A 16757-nucleotide genomic window follows, 5' to 3' on the forward strand; every position below is an offset into this window, starting at 1 on the left:
AGGGCGCGGCAGGCAGGGCGGGGGCGGGGGCGGCACGGGCGCGGGGTCCTCAAGAGCGAGGCTGGCAGGTGGGGTCCAGGCGCCAGTGCTCACGGAGGGCGGGCCTTGGGCGAAGCGCAAGGAGCGCGACTCCATCTGCGCCGAGGGCCGCGATCCTCCTTCCCAGGAAAGACGGGCGCCCACGGGGAGCAGCTTGTCCCCAGGGTCCTCTGCAGGTGAAGGGGCGCCTGCCACGCGCTGGACAGGCGGCCGCGGTCACACCACCCGTATCCAGCCTCCCCAGGGACAAAGCAGGGGGCCCGGCCCCGAGCCGGCCAGAAGGGCCCAGAGGCCAGCCCTCCGCATGTGGCCTCCAACCAGCCTCCTGCCCCAAGAGGAGAAGAGGGCTGCTCCTCCCTGAAGGGCCACTCCTCCCCGCCTGCGGCTGCCCTCCTGAGCCCTCCCCGCTGGGCCTGTGCTCTGACCACTTAGAGCTGAGAGGGACAGTCAGGGTCCAGTCTCCTGCAGACCCTCCCTCACACGGTCCTGGAACCTTGGGACAGCTAGGGGCACTTCAGTCCCCATGTCCACTTCCGACCTTCATGCCAAGTACAGGCCCTAGCTGCTGCATCCTGTGTGGCCAGAGCCCGCTGAGGGGCTCAGGGCTGGGCGCAGGGTCAGCCTGGACAGCAGCGGCCGTGCCTGTGGGTTGGGAATGCAGGGCACAGGGCCGCCTTCCTCCTTCACCCAGGGCGTCCACCAAGCCAGGGTGTGGGCAGGACAGGGAGCGGGAAGGAGCTCAGCCGCGGTGCCGGCAGGCGAAGCCAAGGCCTCCGGCCTCCTTTGCTGGCAGCATGCAGTTTTGAGCGGTGGAAACACCATGTTTTGGTTTTTTGCTTTTAGCAGCCGGACAGTCTCTGAATCACCTGCCTCGGTCACAGGGGCAGCTTGGTGGCAAGACCCAGGACACTATAGCCCAGCCAGGGCCCACTCCGGATCAGCTGGGTCTGACGGGCCTGAAGGTCAGCACTGGGTGCAGCGTGGACCAGGACTTGGTGGGGTGGTGGAGGTGTGGACCACACGGCTGGGCACGGGGCCGCCACCCCAGGGCTACGGGCCGCCTCGCTGTGCCTGGTGTGGCCGGGAACTGGGTCTTAACTGTATCTCACTTAAGTTACTCCCAACTTGAAGAGCCGTGGGGGCTGAGCCGGAGCAACCCCCGGCAAAAGGCCTCAGGAGCAGGCCGCCTGCCCCTCTGTGATGGCCGTGGCCACCACACTGTGGGCACAGGGGAAAAGAATGCCGAGCTGGACGCCAGACCCCAAGACCTAGGAGGGGACAGAATGGGGCCTGTTGCTTCCTGGCCATCCCAAGGCCCCAGTGACCATGGTCACCAAGGCTGGTCTCAGGTGTGCAGCCCAAGGGGAAAGCTGGAGCCGAAGCTGCAGCTGGGAGCAGAGCCAGGCTGCCACTCTTCTCTGTCCTGGCACGACCCTCCAGGAGGCTGGGCTCGGGGCCCGAGCTGACCGGGAAACCGCCGCTCAGGGCTCCTGAGGCTGGCGTCTGGGGTGTGCCCAAGGGGAGACGAGGAACCAGGGGCCAGAGCCGGCGGCCCGCCCCACTGCCTGCCTGCCTGGGCAGCAGGGGTTCTCGGTGCCCTGCCGCAGCCTCCTCTCGTCCGCCGGTCCGGGCGGGTCACAGCCTCCGGTACTGCTAGTCCTGGTCCTCCGCATAGCCTCAGTCCTGAGCCTCTACCATCAGGCTGCACCTATTTCCCACCAGGACCAGCCCCTGGGGTGGGGACACAGGACAGGAGCTGAGCTGGGGCTGTGGACTCACCTCCTGCTCTGAGAGGCCGTCGATGATCTCAGACACCTCGTGCTCACTGCGCGCAGCCGACATGGAGAGCCCACTGCCCCGCTGGCCCACCCTGCTGGGGACCAGAGGGACAAAGTCAGGACCATCCCCTAGCCAGTCAGGACACCAGGCCCACCACGTCCTGAGAGGGTGAGGGACACAAGGGGAAGGAGGGGGCAGAGGACCAGGTGTCCACCCACACGGCCAGCCCAGGCCAAGGGCTCAAGGAGGCCGGGAGCCCACCCTCGCCCAGCAGTGAAGGCCCGGCACCTCCGAGCCCCTGACAGCAAGCGGCAGAGGCCTGCGCTCATGCCCTGGCCGCCTCGCAGTGCTGGCCGCGTCCACCCAGTGCCTCCGCTTCCTGCTCTGCAACGGGGCTAGAACACAGGCCAGCCCCTAGCACTGTCCCAGGGAACCCAGCGGGTCCTGGACCACGAGGTCGTAGGCCACCAAAAGCTCTCGTCACCATCACCACCAAGAGAAGCACAGGCACCTGTCACCAAGGACCTGCCCGGGACCCGCCCTGCACGGCCACGGCCACCGCAGACAGGAGCCCCGACCCCGTCCCCAGCCCAGTTTCCTGCACAGCAAGACCTTCAGGGGCGAGCGGTGGCCCGCAGGTGCGCGGCTGCACACGTGAGTCCCGGCAGACCAGGAGCGCCGGCCGCCGCGGCCCCGGGCCTCCGCCAGCGAGGCGGCGCTCACCTCTGCATGCGCTCCTGCAGCTCCCGCTGCTTGCGGATCTCCGGGAACTGCTTCTCGTAGTACTCGCGCACCTTGCTCTCCTTGGCGCGGCGCCGGGGGTTGTTCTCGATGCGCTCCACCTTCTTCTCCCACGCCTCCATGAGCTGGTCATAGCGCTGGCAGAACTTCTGCTCCTGGAAGCAGGGCGGGCACTGAGGGCCAACGGCCGGCCTGGCCTCCCCCACCACACAGGCTAGCCGAGCCACCTCCCATCCAGGGACGGCCTCCTGGCTTGGCCTCCTGGAGAGGCTCGCCCGGTCCGGAAGCCACCAGCTAATCACAGATCAATGAAATTCCAAGTCCAGACCCTGGACCCAGCCACAGCTCCATGGCTCAGCAGCCACCCCCGGCTCTGCGGACAGCCTGGCTTGGGGGCATCTGCGTGGCCCAGGGAGGGTGCACCTGGGCAGGACCAGCTCCCAGGCCCCAGGCTCGGCCCCGCTCCGCAACCCTAGCAGCTCCTGAGAGGCTCTGCCCTCCTGTACAAGGAAGTCCTTCTCTTCTAGCCACGGTGCAGCCTGCTGCTACTGCACAGACTTTGAAAACAAGCTCCCAATCAGCCCGTCATAGCTGCCCGGCTTCGGCCCTCCAAGGTGACAGCGCCTGTCCACAGAGCAGACCCCGGCCACCCCCCAACAGCAGCAGGTGGACGGACGTGGTCAGAACCGAGGCTCCGATGAGGTCAGAAGCCCTTCTCTTGACCTCACACCAGCTGCTCTGCCCCTCCCACTTCAGCGGATGGCCCAGGGGAGCCTGTGACCATGCCCAGCCCTGAGAGGCCAGCGGCAACGATCCCCAGGGCAGCGGGGCTGCGTCAAGAGGTGCAGAGCCGGACCCCGCAGGGGGGCTGCCCCGAGGCCCCCGAGTCCATGGCTCAGGGACACCGTGGCCACAAGTGCAGGTGGCAGGACCTCCCCAGCCCCCACTAGGGATGGGGACCGCCCGGGCCCCCTCGACCCCTGCCCAGAGGCCCCTGCAGGCCAGGCAGGGGAGAGGCGCGCGGAGCTCACCAGGAAGCCCGGACAGGAGAGCCGCGGAGGGCAGGGCCAAGCCACAGCGCCTGCCAGCAGCCCGGCCGAGGTCTGCCAGCCCCGGCGGGGACAGCAGCACACCAATGGGCAGCCGGGCACTGACGCTGAGCGCAGTACAGGACGCCACAGGAATGTCCCCGAGGGGACACCAGCCGCACTCCACACCCAGCCACCGGCACTGAGGCCCGAGAGGAAGCTCCCCGCCTGCCCAGGACAGGGAAGTCCCCCCACACCAACCACAGGGCCGCCCGCTGGGGCCTGGCTGTGCCTGCCGTGGGCACGTGGGCTCGCCCAGCCCGAGGCCAGGGCTGGCACCGCGGGCGGCTGCAGCGGCTCAGGCCCTGGGGGGAAGTCGCTGGTGGTGCACAGGGTGGGGTCACCAGCTGGGCCGGAAGCAGACCGCGGGCACGCGCACGCACACACACGCGGGCACACAGGCACAGCGGGCCAGCACCCTGCTGCAGGGGGAGCGGGATGGGGAGCACCCTGTGGGGCACCGGGAGCCCATCCTGCATCCCTGGCAAAGCCCTGCTGGGGGGGGGGGGGGGAAGCGAGGGCCAGGCCACGCTGGGTGGGCTCCCCTGGGGTCTGACCCCCGCGGGGCAGGCCAGCCCCGAGGTCACGCCCACAGGCATCACCCAGCGGTCAGGCCCTCCGGGCTGGTGACAGAGCCGGTTCTGAAGGCTCCGGCTTCCTGGGGCCTAGAGGGGCGGGGCCTGGCTGCAGAGCCCCACGACCTCCCGCCAGGCCCCGGGGCTTCTTCTCCGCCTCTGAATACGCCAGCTCCCTCCACGCCTCAGCGGAGCCGGGAGCCACTGCCGACGGCCTAGAACCCAAACCACCGCCACCTCCCTCAGCCGCGCCCCCAGCCAGAGGGCCGCAGGGACCCTCTGGGGGTGAACTACATCCCCTGCAGCAGACCTGCCCACGGCAAGGACACGAGGGACACCGGTGAGGCCAGGCAGAAGGGTGAGGACACACTGCAGGTGACCTTCAGCAGGAAGGGAGGCTGCCCTTCCTGGGCCGGGGTCCTGGCCCCAGCTCACAGCGAGCGTGGGGCATCCCGCTCTCCTCGCCTCGTTCTCCTGTGACGTGACGGGAAAGTCCTAAGTGAGGACCGGGTCAGGCAGCCACGTGTCGAGGATGAAATCTAAGCGCTCCATCCAGCTCAGGGCCAGCATCCCTGTGATCTCATCTGTGACTCCATGCCAGCCGCTGCCACCCGGGCACTGCCCTGGCCGGCTGCCTCCTACCTCAGGGCCCTGCACTCTCTGTGCCCTCGGCTGACACCGTGACCTCCAGATGGGCACCTCAGCCGGAGCGGCCCTCACTACCCCAGGCACCCGCCGTGTGTCCTCCACCAGGCTGCCCCCACCAGCCTGGGTCGCCAAGCCCTGGACGCCGAACCTGGAGCCACTCCAAACCCTACGCCAGGGCAGGTGCAGAGGGGGCGCTGCTGGGCTCAAACCCAGGCTCCTCCACCCCGCGGCCTCGGGTGGCCCTGCTGTGCCTCCGTCTCCCAGTCCACACTCGGCTGAGAACACTCCCTCCTCACAGGACTGAGCACCCACGGGCCCGAGCTCAGCAGCACCCAAGGCAGGGTCTCCGGGGCCTGAGCTGCCTCTGCTCCCCGAGTCCCCGCACCCCAGGTACCAGCGACTGGGAGACGGCACACAGCGGTGCTCAATGACGGCACCCAGAGGCATCTGATCAGCCAACCGTCCCATTTCGGTCTGAGCAGCACACAGCTGTCACCTGCTGTATGCCACTTACACGGAGCAGGGCTGAGCCAGCCCTGCAGCTGCACAGAGGACCTGACCCTGAGAAGGGAACAGGGGCCACCCTGCAGACGAGGGGAGCCCCCAGTCCCAGAGACCACATGGGCCCAGCCTCTGTCACCCCACCCAGAACCCGGGCCGTCTGCTGCCGTGGGCGGCGTCCTCAGACCTCCCTCAGCCTCCTCCCGACACGACTGCCTCCGAGCGGCCCTGCGGCCTGGGTAGGGCCGGTGACGTCACCCCCAGCCCACACCAGCCCCCGCAATCCCCGCTCCTCAGCGGGTCACGAGCTCAGGGGGACCCAGGCCTCCGCTGGCCCGGCCTGCTCAGCGTGTCTGTGAGATGGCCGCAGAAACAGCCATGCTGGCCGCAGGAGTGACGGAGGCCTGCAGGCCACTCCCGAGGTCTGACCCCCCGCACGGCCCAGCGCACACAGTCCCTCCCTGCGGAAACCCCCAGCGCCTGCCCACCCCCTCCGCCAGCCTCCCTGCCCGAAGTGCCCGGTCACCCTGCTGCCACCCCACTCCCAGCCTGGGCCGCAGGTCCTTCCGAGCCCGGCCGGCCTGGGGCCTGGAGACCTTGCTTCCCGCCACTGCTCCCACCCGTCTTCCGCCTGGAGCGCGGGTCTTGGGACGGGCCGAGCCTGGCCGGGCCTGGCTCCCGCCCGTGGCTCTGGCCTTCTCTGGCCTTCCTTCCACGGCCCAGATACTGGAGGTGAGGCAGCCGCGGAGCCCAGAGGGGCCCAACAGGCCTGGCCTTGAGGGGCCTCTGCTGTCCCCAGGCCCCAGGACGCCCGGCAGGGGCGGCCGACTCACCCATTGCTTCCGAGCGTGGTTCCTGCGCTTGAAGTACAGGATGAGCTTCTTCCGCATCGCCTGGTTTCTGCACAGGAGGGAAAGGGCAGACGGGGCCGGTGAGCGGCGCGGGGTCCAGCTGGCTACCCCACCACCGCGCCTCCGTGAGGGGAGGACCCCGGCCCCAGCAGGACCCAAGAGGCCGCCTATCCTTCCTCCCCGCCCAGGCGCCTGCCACGGGAAGGGGCCTGGAGCAGACGCGACTGTGCCGTCCCCTCTCCTGTCACCAAACCTGCCCACAGAAAACCGGACAGACGCCCACTGCCTCCGACGCGGAGCAGGGGCCGAGACTCCCGGACACGCCCTGCGCCGCGCAGGAACCATGAGGCACAGTGGGTCAGGGGCAGGCCGGCAGGGCACACACCTTGGGGGGCACCCAGGGCCTCAGGCCTCGGGTGGCACCGGCCCCGCTCAGCACAGTGGCAGGGGACACGCACAGGTGGGCCACGGCCCTGCAGAAAGTGATGGAGACGAGGACCCGGCAAGGTCGCGACAGGCGGGGAGGCAGAGATGGAGAGCGGCCCAGAGGGAGGACAGGCCAGGAGGACAGACCCGGGGAGACGGCGGCAGGAGGGAGACAGACAGACGCCGGGAGACAGGCAGGCAGAGGCGAGCCCGAGGACCAGACCTGGCGAGCAAGGGCGGCAGGGAGGAGGGCGCGGCGGGTTCCCGGCTGCGGGCAGGACACTTGGCCCCCTGCCAGCCCCCCGGAGGCCCACTTCCCCTTAGTCTCTGCAGCCTCCAGAGAGCTCAAAACCACTGACCAGGAGCCACGCCCACTGGCACCACAGGTGCCCACTATGGGCCCAGGGCCCAGGGCCCCAGGCACACCCGCAAGGCCCCGCCTGGGCCCACCTCGAGCCGACCCCCACAGGGCCGGCGCTGGCCCTGAGCGTCCTCGGGCAGAGACCACGAGGCCGTGGCTCTCAGCACATCAGAGCTCCCAGATCCCTGAGGCGCCCTCATCCCGACACCCCAGCTCCCCACTGATTCTGTACCAAGTGCTGTGACCACCAGGGGGCCACATGGGGATGGGGGATGTGGCCCCAGGCCCGGGCAGGGTGCGGCTAGAGGGGCCACACATATCGGGCGAGACGGGCAGGAGGCAGGGATTCCAGGACTGAGCGCTGGCAGCTGCAGAGCGCCTGGGGTGGGCAGAGCAGGCACCTGCGGAAAGCAGGAGGGACATCCCTGCAGCAGAGAGCACCCGGAGGGCAGCGGGGACACAGGAGAGGCCACAGGCCAGGTCGGCGAAGCTGGGTGGGCTTTCAGAGAAAAGGACCTCCAGCCGAGAAGGTGCAGAAGCAACTGACAGCCCGGCAGCCTGGGTCTTGGGCACCAAGGTGCTGGTGTCTCCAATGAAAGGAGCTAGGGTTCCGGAAGGAAAGGCCAGGACATAACAGGAGAGCCCAGAATGACCTAAAGAACTGTCAGAAAGAACCAGGCACCGTGGCCGCACTCAGCATTTTTGGAGGCTGAGGCAGAAGGATCCCATGTTGGAGGCTAGCCTCAGCAACTTAGTAAGAAAGACCCTATCTCAAAATAAAATAAAAAGTAAAAAGAAGGTGGCTCAGTGGTAAGGCATTCTGGGACCAAAAAAAGAGAGGAGTGGGGGAGAATTGCCAGAAGGAAAAACTAAGCCAAAAGGACACAGGACCCACCTCCAAGTCTCCGATCACCAGACGAGCTGGCCAGGCCCCCGGAGCCCAGAGCAAGGCAAAGGAGCCACTGCATGAACAAGCGGATGGCAGGCCCTCCCCGCAGACCGCAGCGAGCCGCAGGGTCAGGAAAGGCGACCCTGCACAGGCTGGCCTTGGGGCTGCTTCCCAAGCACAGAGCCCGGGCGGGGCAGCAGGGTCACGGGAGGACTGGCACTGCCCCAGGAAGCCACCACTGTCCCCTGGTGCCCGGGCTCCTGCAACGGGACCTGGGGGCAGCCTCTCTCTCTGTGGTCTTCCCACACCCACCGGCCTGTTTCCTGGTGGCCGCATGTGACAGCAGCCTGGGGTGCCAGCAGTCCTGACAGACAGGCGGCTTGGCGCACAGGATTCCCGCAGCCTTGGGAGAGGCGGGTTTGAAATGGCCCCACTGTCAGGAGGCTGACGGGACGAAGGAGACAGGAGACCGGGCCCCACGGAGGCTGAGAGCCGGGCAGACGCGCGAGGTGCTGCCCAGGCCCTGGGCTCTGGAAGGCAGGCACTGGGAGGCTTCCTGGAGGAGCGGGCAGCAGAGGGAGACGCAGCACCCGCTGTAGGGGAGCAGGGAGGGCGGGTCCACAGGCAGGACGGGCTGGGAGGCCGACCCCACTGCAGGGGGAACAGGCACAGCCTTGCAAGGGGCCGCTGGGCTCCGACCAAGGATCTGGAACCCCCGCCTTCTGTGCCACCGAGTCACAGCAAAGCCGTGTGACGTCCAAGGTCACCCAGCCAGGCATAGGCAGAGCCTGGACTACAGGTCCAGGTCAGGCCGGCCAGGCGCTCGGCTGTGTGATCCTGGAGAAGTCGTTCGGCGTCTCTGGGCCTCCAGTCAACGTGCCAACTCCAGACCTCGCTGCCTGCACCCGACGAGGAGGTCAGACAGGGAAGGGAAGGAACCGCAGTCCGACAGAGCCCGGGGACCGGGACCAGGGGCCAGAGGCCGAGGAGAGCGGCCCCACGGCAGCGCCTGCATCCTGCCCTCCACGGGTCTCGGCTGGCCCCACGGGACACCCGCGAAGCCGACCTGAACCACCGCAGGTCGGGCCGAAGGCCAGGCCAACCCTGGAGAGAACACCCTGGAGGCGCCTTGCCATGTCCCCACGAGAGGCCAGAGCGCCCAGCCTCACCGCGGGTGCCCGCAGGGAGCCCCGGAGACCGGGCAGGTGCGGAGGGCGGGCAGGCCGCATCCGGGTGATTTCAACACGTCCAAACTGCCCACGCAGCTGGGAGTCCAGCGTGAAATCCACCTTCGCTCTGGCCAGCACGCAGACACAGGGCGCTCAGTGACAACCGCCCACCGCGAAGCAGCCTCGGCAGCGGGGCGAGGCGGCCGGGCAGGCGAGGCCAGGAGCACGGCAGGCCTCTGGCCCTGGGAGGCAGGGCTCCCTTCCGACCCCAGCCGGACGAGCTTACTGTCCTCGTCACGGCCGGCACGTGCCGCGTGCGTAGGGCTCGTGTCTGTCTCCCTGCGGGCAGGTCGGGCACCGGCACTGCGTCTCCCCAGGGCCCCAACACAGGCTCGGAACCGTGTGCAGAACGAGGGACTCGGGCCTGACTCGCGACTCTCAGGAGAACCTGGAGGGAAGCCGGAGGCCGTGGTGTGCCGAACAGGACACGGTCTCCCTGCCTTGCAGACCGGGAGTGGGCGGCCGGCCACGGGGCACACCAGAGCCCGCAGGCAGCCGGGCGCGCAGCCCAGACCCCAGGCCCAGGCCCAGCCACCGGCCTGCGAGGGCCGCCTTGCCACAGCCCGAAGTCCAGGCGCTCACGGCAGGAAACGGCGCCGCCGGGGAGACGGGGTCGGGCCTCCGCTTCTCAGCAGGGAGGCTAGCAGCCCGCACGGCCTCCAGAGGCCCCGGGGCTCCCGGCACCTCCTGCCCCGGGCTGGACCTGTGAGACTCTAGTTCCTGCTGGGGAGCCCAGGCCTCGTCACGACGGGCTCAGGCCAGGCCCAGCGGCCACCACCCTGACCGCCCCAGGCGCACGGCCTCCCCTTCCAGGTCCGCATGGTGTCCACCCCCCTGGGGCCAGGGGAGGGTGAGCGAGGCCTCCGCCGCACTCAGGCCGGGCAGCCCCACGCGCCCTCAGAGCTGGACTGCCCCACAGGAGGCGCCAGGGTGCGCGGCGGGGGCGGGGACAGCGCTGCCGCTGGCCGTACTGAGCCGCGGCTGTGCACTTCGGACGGGGAGCTGGCCGTGCCCCTCCCGGCCTCGCTGTCCCTCAGGCCAGGTACACAGGCCACCCTGACTCCGGAGGGGCTGGGCCACCCGCTGCAGCAGCCCGATGCTCCTGGTCCCAGCAGGCCCCGTGCCGCCCACCTCCTTGAGAGGCGGCTTGGCCCTTGTCCAGGTGCCTGGCCCCGACCTGGGCGTCCCTGGGCCTCGCACCTCCCCCAGGCCTCCGGCAGGGGCTTTCCCACGCCCCCTGCGCCCAGGCCCTTCCCCCTGTGGCCGTGGACACGGACTCGGAAGACAAACTCCGATGGAAACCTTCCTGGAATAAAGCAGGGTTCAGGCCTCACGGCCCCCGCCCAGCCCACGGCCCAGCCTCGGTCAGCTCGTGTGGCCACAGGGCTCCGCACCTCCAACCCTGCTGCCGGGACACTCCTGCCCTGGTGGCCCACGTGCCGGCTGCTGCTCAGCCCCAGGGTCCCTCGACCGCCGGCCCCCTGCCCTCTCCAGCTGAGGCAGCCCCGCTCTGCCTCCGTCCTCCATCTTCCGGGGATTCCGATGCAGGTCAGTGACTGCCCAACCCCACGGTGACCCCACCGACCCGGAACAGCGACACTCTCCGTGGAACAGAGAAACCCCAACCACGGATCAGCGGATCACCTGCTAAGAGACTCAAGCATCACACTGACCACTGGTCGCCCGGTTCCAACAGAAACGTGCTCACCGGAGACTCAGACGTGGAGAGCACCGGCCCGGGCCACCGAGCTCACGGGAGGCCGACCCAGGGACAGCGCGCCACCGTGCCCCCAGGCCTAGCCTCCGTAGACAAGGACCGGCGGATCGCGAAGCCACCACCCAAGCGGGCGCGGGGTTCCTCTGGTTTGGATTCCACAGCTGCTTTCATTAGCAGTAACCACACACGAGATTCAAACCACGTCGCCTCCTCTAACGGATAAAAGCTCAATGCCCTTGCTCTCAAAAGTCACGCCCAGGAAAAACAACCACTCTGGAAAGCCGTGTGGAGCCTCCTCAGAAAACCTGGAATGGACCCGCCATTCGACCCAGCTATCCCCTCCTCGGTTTATGCCCGAAGGACCTAAAATCAGCTACTACAGTGATGCAGCCACATCAGTGTTCACAGCAGCTCAACTCACAACAGCTCAACCATGGAACCAGCCTGGGTGCCCTTCAACAGATGAATGGATAAAGAAAACGTGGTGTATATACACAATGGAATATTACTCAGCCTCAAAGAACGAAATTACAGCATTTGCTGGTAAACGGGTGGAATTAGAGAGTAACATGCTAACTGAAATTAGCCAGTCCCCAAAACCAAAGGCCGAAAGTTTTCTCTGATATACAGATGCTGATGGGGGGTTGGGGGTGCACTAGGGAAGAACAGAGGTTCTCTGGATTAGGGAGAGGGGAGTGAAGGGAGGGGAGGGGGCTTCCCAACAAATGTCACAATTTGCAAGGCTCTAGGGCGGGGCCTCAGCAACCCTGTACCGCCCCAGGCGAGCTCAAGGGTCAGCCTGGGCTGACGACCCTGCACCTTCTGAGGTCCCACGTGAGCACCTGTGTGCCCTCTCCCAGGGACACGCTGCACACTCCACGACACTGATCCCAAAGACACAGCCACGTGCTGCTCAAGGCTCTACCTTGCAGGTTCCCAGGTGACAGCGAGGAAACAGCTCCTCCTTGGCCCAGGAGACCACGCTCCCATTAATGCCGCCCAAGACAGAGCCAGCCTCCTCCCCACGCCACGGCCCCGCCGCCCACACTCCACTCGGGAGACGCCATGCTGTCGGCCGCAGCACAGCCCTGGGGTCCCCGCCACATCTAAATGTGTGACGCCTGGGAGAGGCCCGGCCTCGGGGCGCACTGTGCTGGCCTCCTCCCCGATGGCTGCCCCACACGGCTGTGCCCAGAACGGCTGGGACGCTCCTTGGGGAGCCAACGTCCCGTCCCCACGTCCCCATGTCCCCATCGCCAAGAGCCAGGTCCCCCCCGCCAGGCAGCAGCCCCTGCGGCCAACAGGAAGTGCTGTGCAGCCCCAGCTCCGTCCCCAGGCCTGGCTGAGCCCGCCAGCCCTGCCCACCGGGTCTGCCAAGCCCCCCCGGCTCTACCTGGCGCCGAGCGCCCCCCGTCCCGCAGACCGAGGCCCGCCCGGTGCAGGAAGCGGCCGCCAGGCCAGCACTCACATCTTGATGTTCTCGTGGTACTGCCGGGTGTCCGAGGGCTGGTTGTACAGCGGCTGAAAGGAGAGAGAAGCCGGTCAGCGCCAGCAGCCGAGACCTGTCCTGGCCACCGTGGCCACGGGCCCGGGGCCTGGCACAGGAGCCACCAGGTGCGAAGAGCCGCGGGCAGGCACGATGGGACACGGGCAGCTGGCCCTCGGCCTGGCCCGCAACAGGCTGCGACTCCGGGCGCCCAGGATCACGGCCGCTCCGCAGGGGGACGGCAGGGCCGCCGCCCAGCTCCTCGGTCACCGTGGAAACCCCAGCCCTCCAGCCACCAGGAGCCCCCTCGCCCAGAGGCACAGGACCCAGACGAGGGCCGCTGCCCGGCTGTGGCCCAGGCGAAGCCTCGGGCGGCCGGAGAGGGGAGCCCCGCCCGGCAGGACCACCCGCGCGGGGAGAGGCGGGGCGTGGACGGCCCGGGGACAGCCGCCCGAGGACACCAGGGCAGCAGGGCCGGCACCACAAAGGCAGCAGGGGCTGAGCTGCCACCGTGTGAGTCCCGGGCTCAGGTGCGCGAGCGGCGGATCCAGGGCCACGGCGACTCCGGCTCAGGCCCCAACGCACCCACCTCAGCCTGAGGGGCGACCAGCGGACGGCATGGGCGTCCTGTGCCTCCCTGGCCAGTGGGACAGCGGCCACAGCCTGAGAGCCCCAGGCTGGCTGCCCTGCAGGACCAGGTGCAGCGGGAGGGGCAAGCAGGCCAGGTGATGGACGGGGACAAGGAGTCCTAGGGCCTCGGCTGGGGACGGGCACACGAGGCCCCGCCCTCCCGCCCCAGGGCAGGCCTCATGCTGCCCGTGGACAGCACGGGTCACCTGGGAGGGGCCCGCGCAGTCCTGGGGAGTGGCACCTGTGCCCCTGTCCCCGTGGTGATTCACCACTGCACTTGGGCATGCCCAGGCTCCAGGCTCAGCTCCGCCTGGGGAGGTCACCCCGTGGCTACCTGGGCTGTCTTCCCATGGCACTTGGCTCAAGACAAGGCAGTTCCCTGGCCTGCCCTGCAGTCTTCAACAGGAGAGCAAGAACGCACAGGGTACAGAGAGTGTGTGGTCAGACATGCGGCAGGACTTCCCAGTGGAGGGAAGGGGTGAGACAGTTCTACAGAAGGCTGAGAACCCTCATCTCAGGAACGCACGGCACCGATAAGACACCCGCTGGCCCGAGTGGTCCTGTGTAGGTCCTTCACGCTCCCATGTTCCAGTGAGCCGCAGGCGGTGCGGAAGCGATCAGCTGTTCAGGTTTGGGAACAGGCGGGTTTGGCTCTGAAGCCTGGCTCCCACCTCCTGGCTGCCGCGTGTGACCTGGACAAGTGCATGCCACGCTGGCCTCAGCCTCCTCGCCTGGAGGACAGACCCAGGGCACAGGGCGCCCTGCCTCCCGGCGTTCGGAGCATCTGACTGGCGGTTTTAATTCTGCCAGTGTGATCCCAGCGACACGGCCCAGGGGTCAGGCGGGGCTGAAGGCCCTGCTCGGAAAGCGGGGGACAGGGTGGCCGACACCCGGGCACCTTGGGTCGTGCCCCAGAGCACCCCACCTCCCCTGGGGCAAACCAGGGCCAGGGGACCTCAGAGAGCAGCCTCAACACCTCAAAACAGGGACAGGAAGGACAGGGAAGGACGAGGACCAGGGGAGAGGAGGGCAGGGCCCGTGGAGACCCCAGGCCACCCACGCCCTCTGCAGAGCAGGGGGCCTCCGCCAAGGCCACTGCTGTGCCGAGGCAGGTGCCCACATGGTGGTCTGAAGCTGGCTTTGGGCCAGGGCCACTGGCAGCGGTCACCACAGCCCTCAGGGAAGGCCAGGGTGCAGCGCCCGGAGGCCTGGCCGGCTGCTCCGACGGGGCCTGCCACCCAGAGCAGGGCAGGAGAGGAAGCCCGGCAGCAAGGAGGCGTGTGGGACGGCCCGGGCACGCAGCCCCACCAGCCTGGCTCCAGCCAGCTCCGGGGGCCGGGAAGGGCCCGTGACCCCGGGACCTGGGGACCTCGGACCGAGCTGGCGGGAAGCCGGCCCCGCCCACACCCCGGACAGCAGGTTCTTAAAACAGCAGCTCCGAGCAGCAAGGTGGCCCAGCCCCCACCCCGCCACGGCCTCGCGGGGCCACAGGCCACCCAGCACTGGGCCCAGGCGGCGACGTGCCCAAGGCTCTGGCTGCGGAGGGGAGGGTGCCAGGAGGGGGTCGGTGGCCGGCCAGCCAGGGCCAGGCCTCCGCCCGGAGCGTACCCAGCACCCCAAGGAGCACCCCCCCCGGGCACCACCTGAGACACCCCTGGGCACACAGCCAGGCAGGACCCAGGCCCGCAGGCCGCCTGGCCACCTCCCACTGTTACCCAAGTTAGCCCCTGTCCGGAGCCCAGAGAACAGGGACAGTGACGATCCCACAGGACCTAACACGCTGGATGCCCTGACCAGCAGGCCAGCGAGGGCCTACTGACCCGAGCCTCCCGCAGTCCAGCACCCTGAGGGAGCCTCTGCCTGGGCTCAGGCCAGGGACGCCCCCGCCCGAGGACCTGCACACTCGCCACGCCCTGCCCAGAGCCCTGCCGGCCAGCGGGCCCCGACTGCCCACGTGAACCCACCGGCTCCTGACCCACGGGCCCCGATGCAACACGGCTCCAGGAGGGAAGGGGACCAGGTCAGGAGACCGCAGCAGCCGACCCTGCCGCTGCGTCTGGCAGAACAGGGGAACTGAGGCCAACATGCAGCCGCCCAGAAGCCAGAGGCCGCCCGAGGGGGTGGACGACTCACAGGACAGTCGGCCACACCTGAGGCCCAGAGTGCTGCGGATGCAACCGGGCGCTGTCCACAGCACTCACCACAGCGACCGGAGAGCAAGACACACCCAAACCCGGGGACAACCAAGCGCAGAGGACTGGGCAGTGAGGCCGACCGGCACAGAGACCACGGGGGGCGGCTGCCCCGTGGGGACGGGAGAGCCGTGCATCCGCGGGGTTTCCCTTCCAGATGGCGGGACGTCCAGACGGAGCCTGGCCGGGCACACTCTGTGGACACACCTGAGCCTCCCCAGAGCCCGCCGGGTGGCGCCAGAACCCACGCCACAGCCTGGCAGCCCCGAGGCACCTCCGGGGAGCCCGAGAGGGGCACCCAGGTACCCAGCCGCCGGGCACTGGCCCTGCGCTCCTGGCCGAGGCACCGTCCTCGCCTGTGAGAGGCCAGCGCCCACTGCGTGAGGCGGGCCCCATCCACGCCACATGCCTCGAGGCCAAGAGCTGCACCAGGAGCTCCGGGGCCTCACGGCTTGGGGCCCGGGTCCCGCCGCGGAGCTGGGCCTGGCCAGCGCTGGCTCAGAGGGCCCAGCCTCGTCTGCACCCAGGGAGCCCGCCCGGCTCACGCACGACGGCCGGGGCCTCTCGAGTGCCCTGTGCACACAGGGCCAGCCCCGTCCCACCTGCCCACCACTGCCATCCACAGGTCCCTCCCACAGCTCCACGGGCCCCGGGACGGCAGCCGGGTGCAGGGTCCTTCTGCTCTCACCCACCCAGCTGGGCTCTGGGGCCCGGGTCTGCTTCCCACGCCGCCTACCCCGGCACCTTCCCAACAGCAAGAAGGGATCGACGGCAGCTGGCGCCCAGTCCCAGCCCCGGAGCCCACCCTGTGCTGACCCCATGGCGCCCGGGAGGAGCCGTATCACCATTCCACAGGAGGACGCTGAGACACAGACAGGGCACGGTGCCCACCCAGGGTCACGCAGCCCGAGGGGCAGACCTGGACGATGGCCCCGGACCACGAGGCTGGCTGCTCAGCCGGGGCGCAGGGGTTGGACTCCGGAGGGGGAGCCCGTGGCACGCCAGCCCTGCGGCCGCGCAGGCCACCACCCGCACTACCTGCCAGCCGCTTGTCAGAGGGCACACTCGCTGCCTCCTGAGGAAGGGCCGCTGCCCGGTCAGCCGACGGCCCCGCCCGGCCCCACCGCCCGCCCCGCCCGCCCCGCCCCGGCTCACCAGCTCCACCTGGGGCCCCAGGCCTTCCAGGATCCGATGCGCAGCCTCGGCCTTCTTCTGCAGGGACGGGAAGAGGAGCAACCGGAAAGAAAGAGAAGCGGTCGTAAGCAGAGGCCTCTGGACAGCCGGCAGCCCTGCGGGGGGCACCCGGGACCACAGCCCCAGGCCGCAGACCCCGCAGCCTGCAAACCCGCCCAGTCTGGATGTCACCGCCCTCACATCCCCGCAGCCCCGCGGTGACAGGGTTCTGGGTCCTCGCCAGCCATGGGAGCCGCTGGGCTGCCTACGGTGACCCTGGAGCCTGCAGGGCCGGGGGCAGCAGCCCTTCCTGGACTCCTGGGCCTCCAGCTCCTCCCGTCACAACCCAGGACTTATTAGGAAAACAGGGACATGTGGCGAGAGGGCTCTGGGCGCTAATTCAGCAGGCTGGCCACGAAGGCCGCGCTGTGC

General features: G+C 69.0%; 1 protein-coding gene across 21 annotated transcripts in view; it reads right to left on the reverse strand.

Moving 5' to 3' along the window:
• The window catches only part of Ncor2 (nuclear receptor corepressor 2), a 137257-nt gene that overhangs the window by 64234 nt on the left and 56266 nt on the right, over positions 1–16757 (reverse strand). For 18 of the 21 annotated variants that reach the window (XM_047562872.1, XM_047562877.1, XM_047562887.1 and 15 more), the window contains exons 7-11: positions 16308–16364; positions 12313–12365; positions 6205–6271; positions 2542–2714; positions 1819–1912 (exon numbers count right to left, since the gene is read on the reverse strand). In XM_047562872.1, the coding sequence (XP_047418828.1) occupies positions 1819–1912; positions 2542–2714; positions 6205–6271; positions 12313–12365; positions 16308–16364 (444 nt within the window). The remainder of the gene's footprint in view (positions 1–1818; positions 1913–2541; positions 2715–6204; positions 6272–12312; positions 12366–16307; positions 16365–16757) is intronic. The other 3 variants (XM_047562874.1, XM_047562892.1, XM_047562890.1) reach the window with 1 other exon arrangement.

The sequence above is a fragment of the Sciurus carolinensis genome, chromosome 8 (assembly GCF_902686445.1).
Source record: "Sciurus carolinensis chromosome 8, mSciCar1.2, whole genome shotgun sequence".
Lineage (NCBI taxonomy): Eukaryota > Metazoa > Chordata > Mammalia > Rodentia > Sciuridae > Sciurus > Sciurus carolinensis.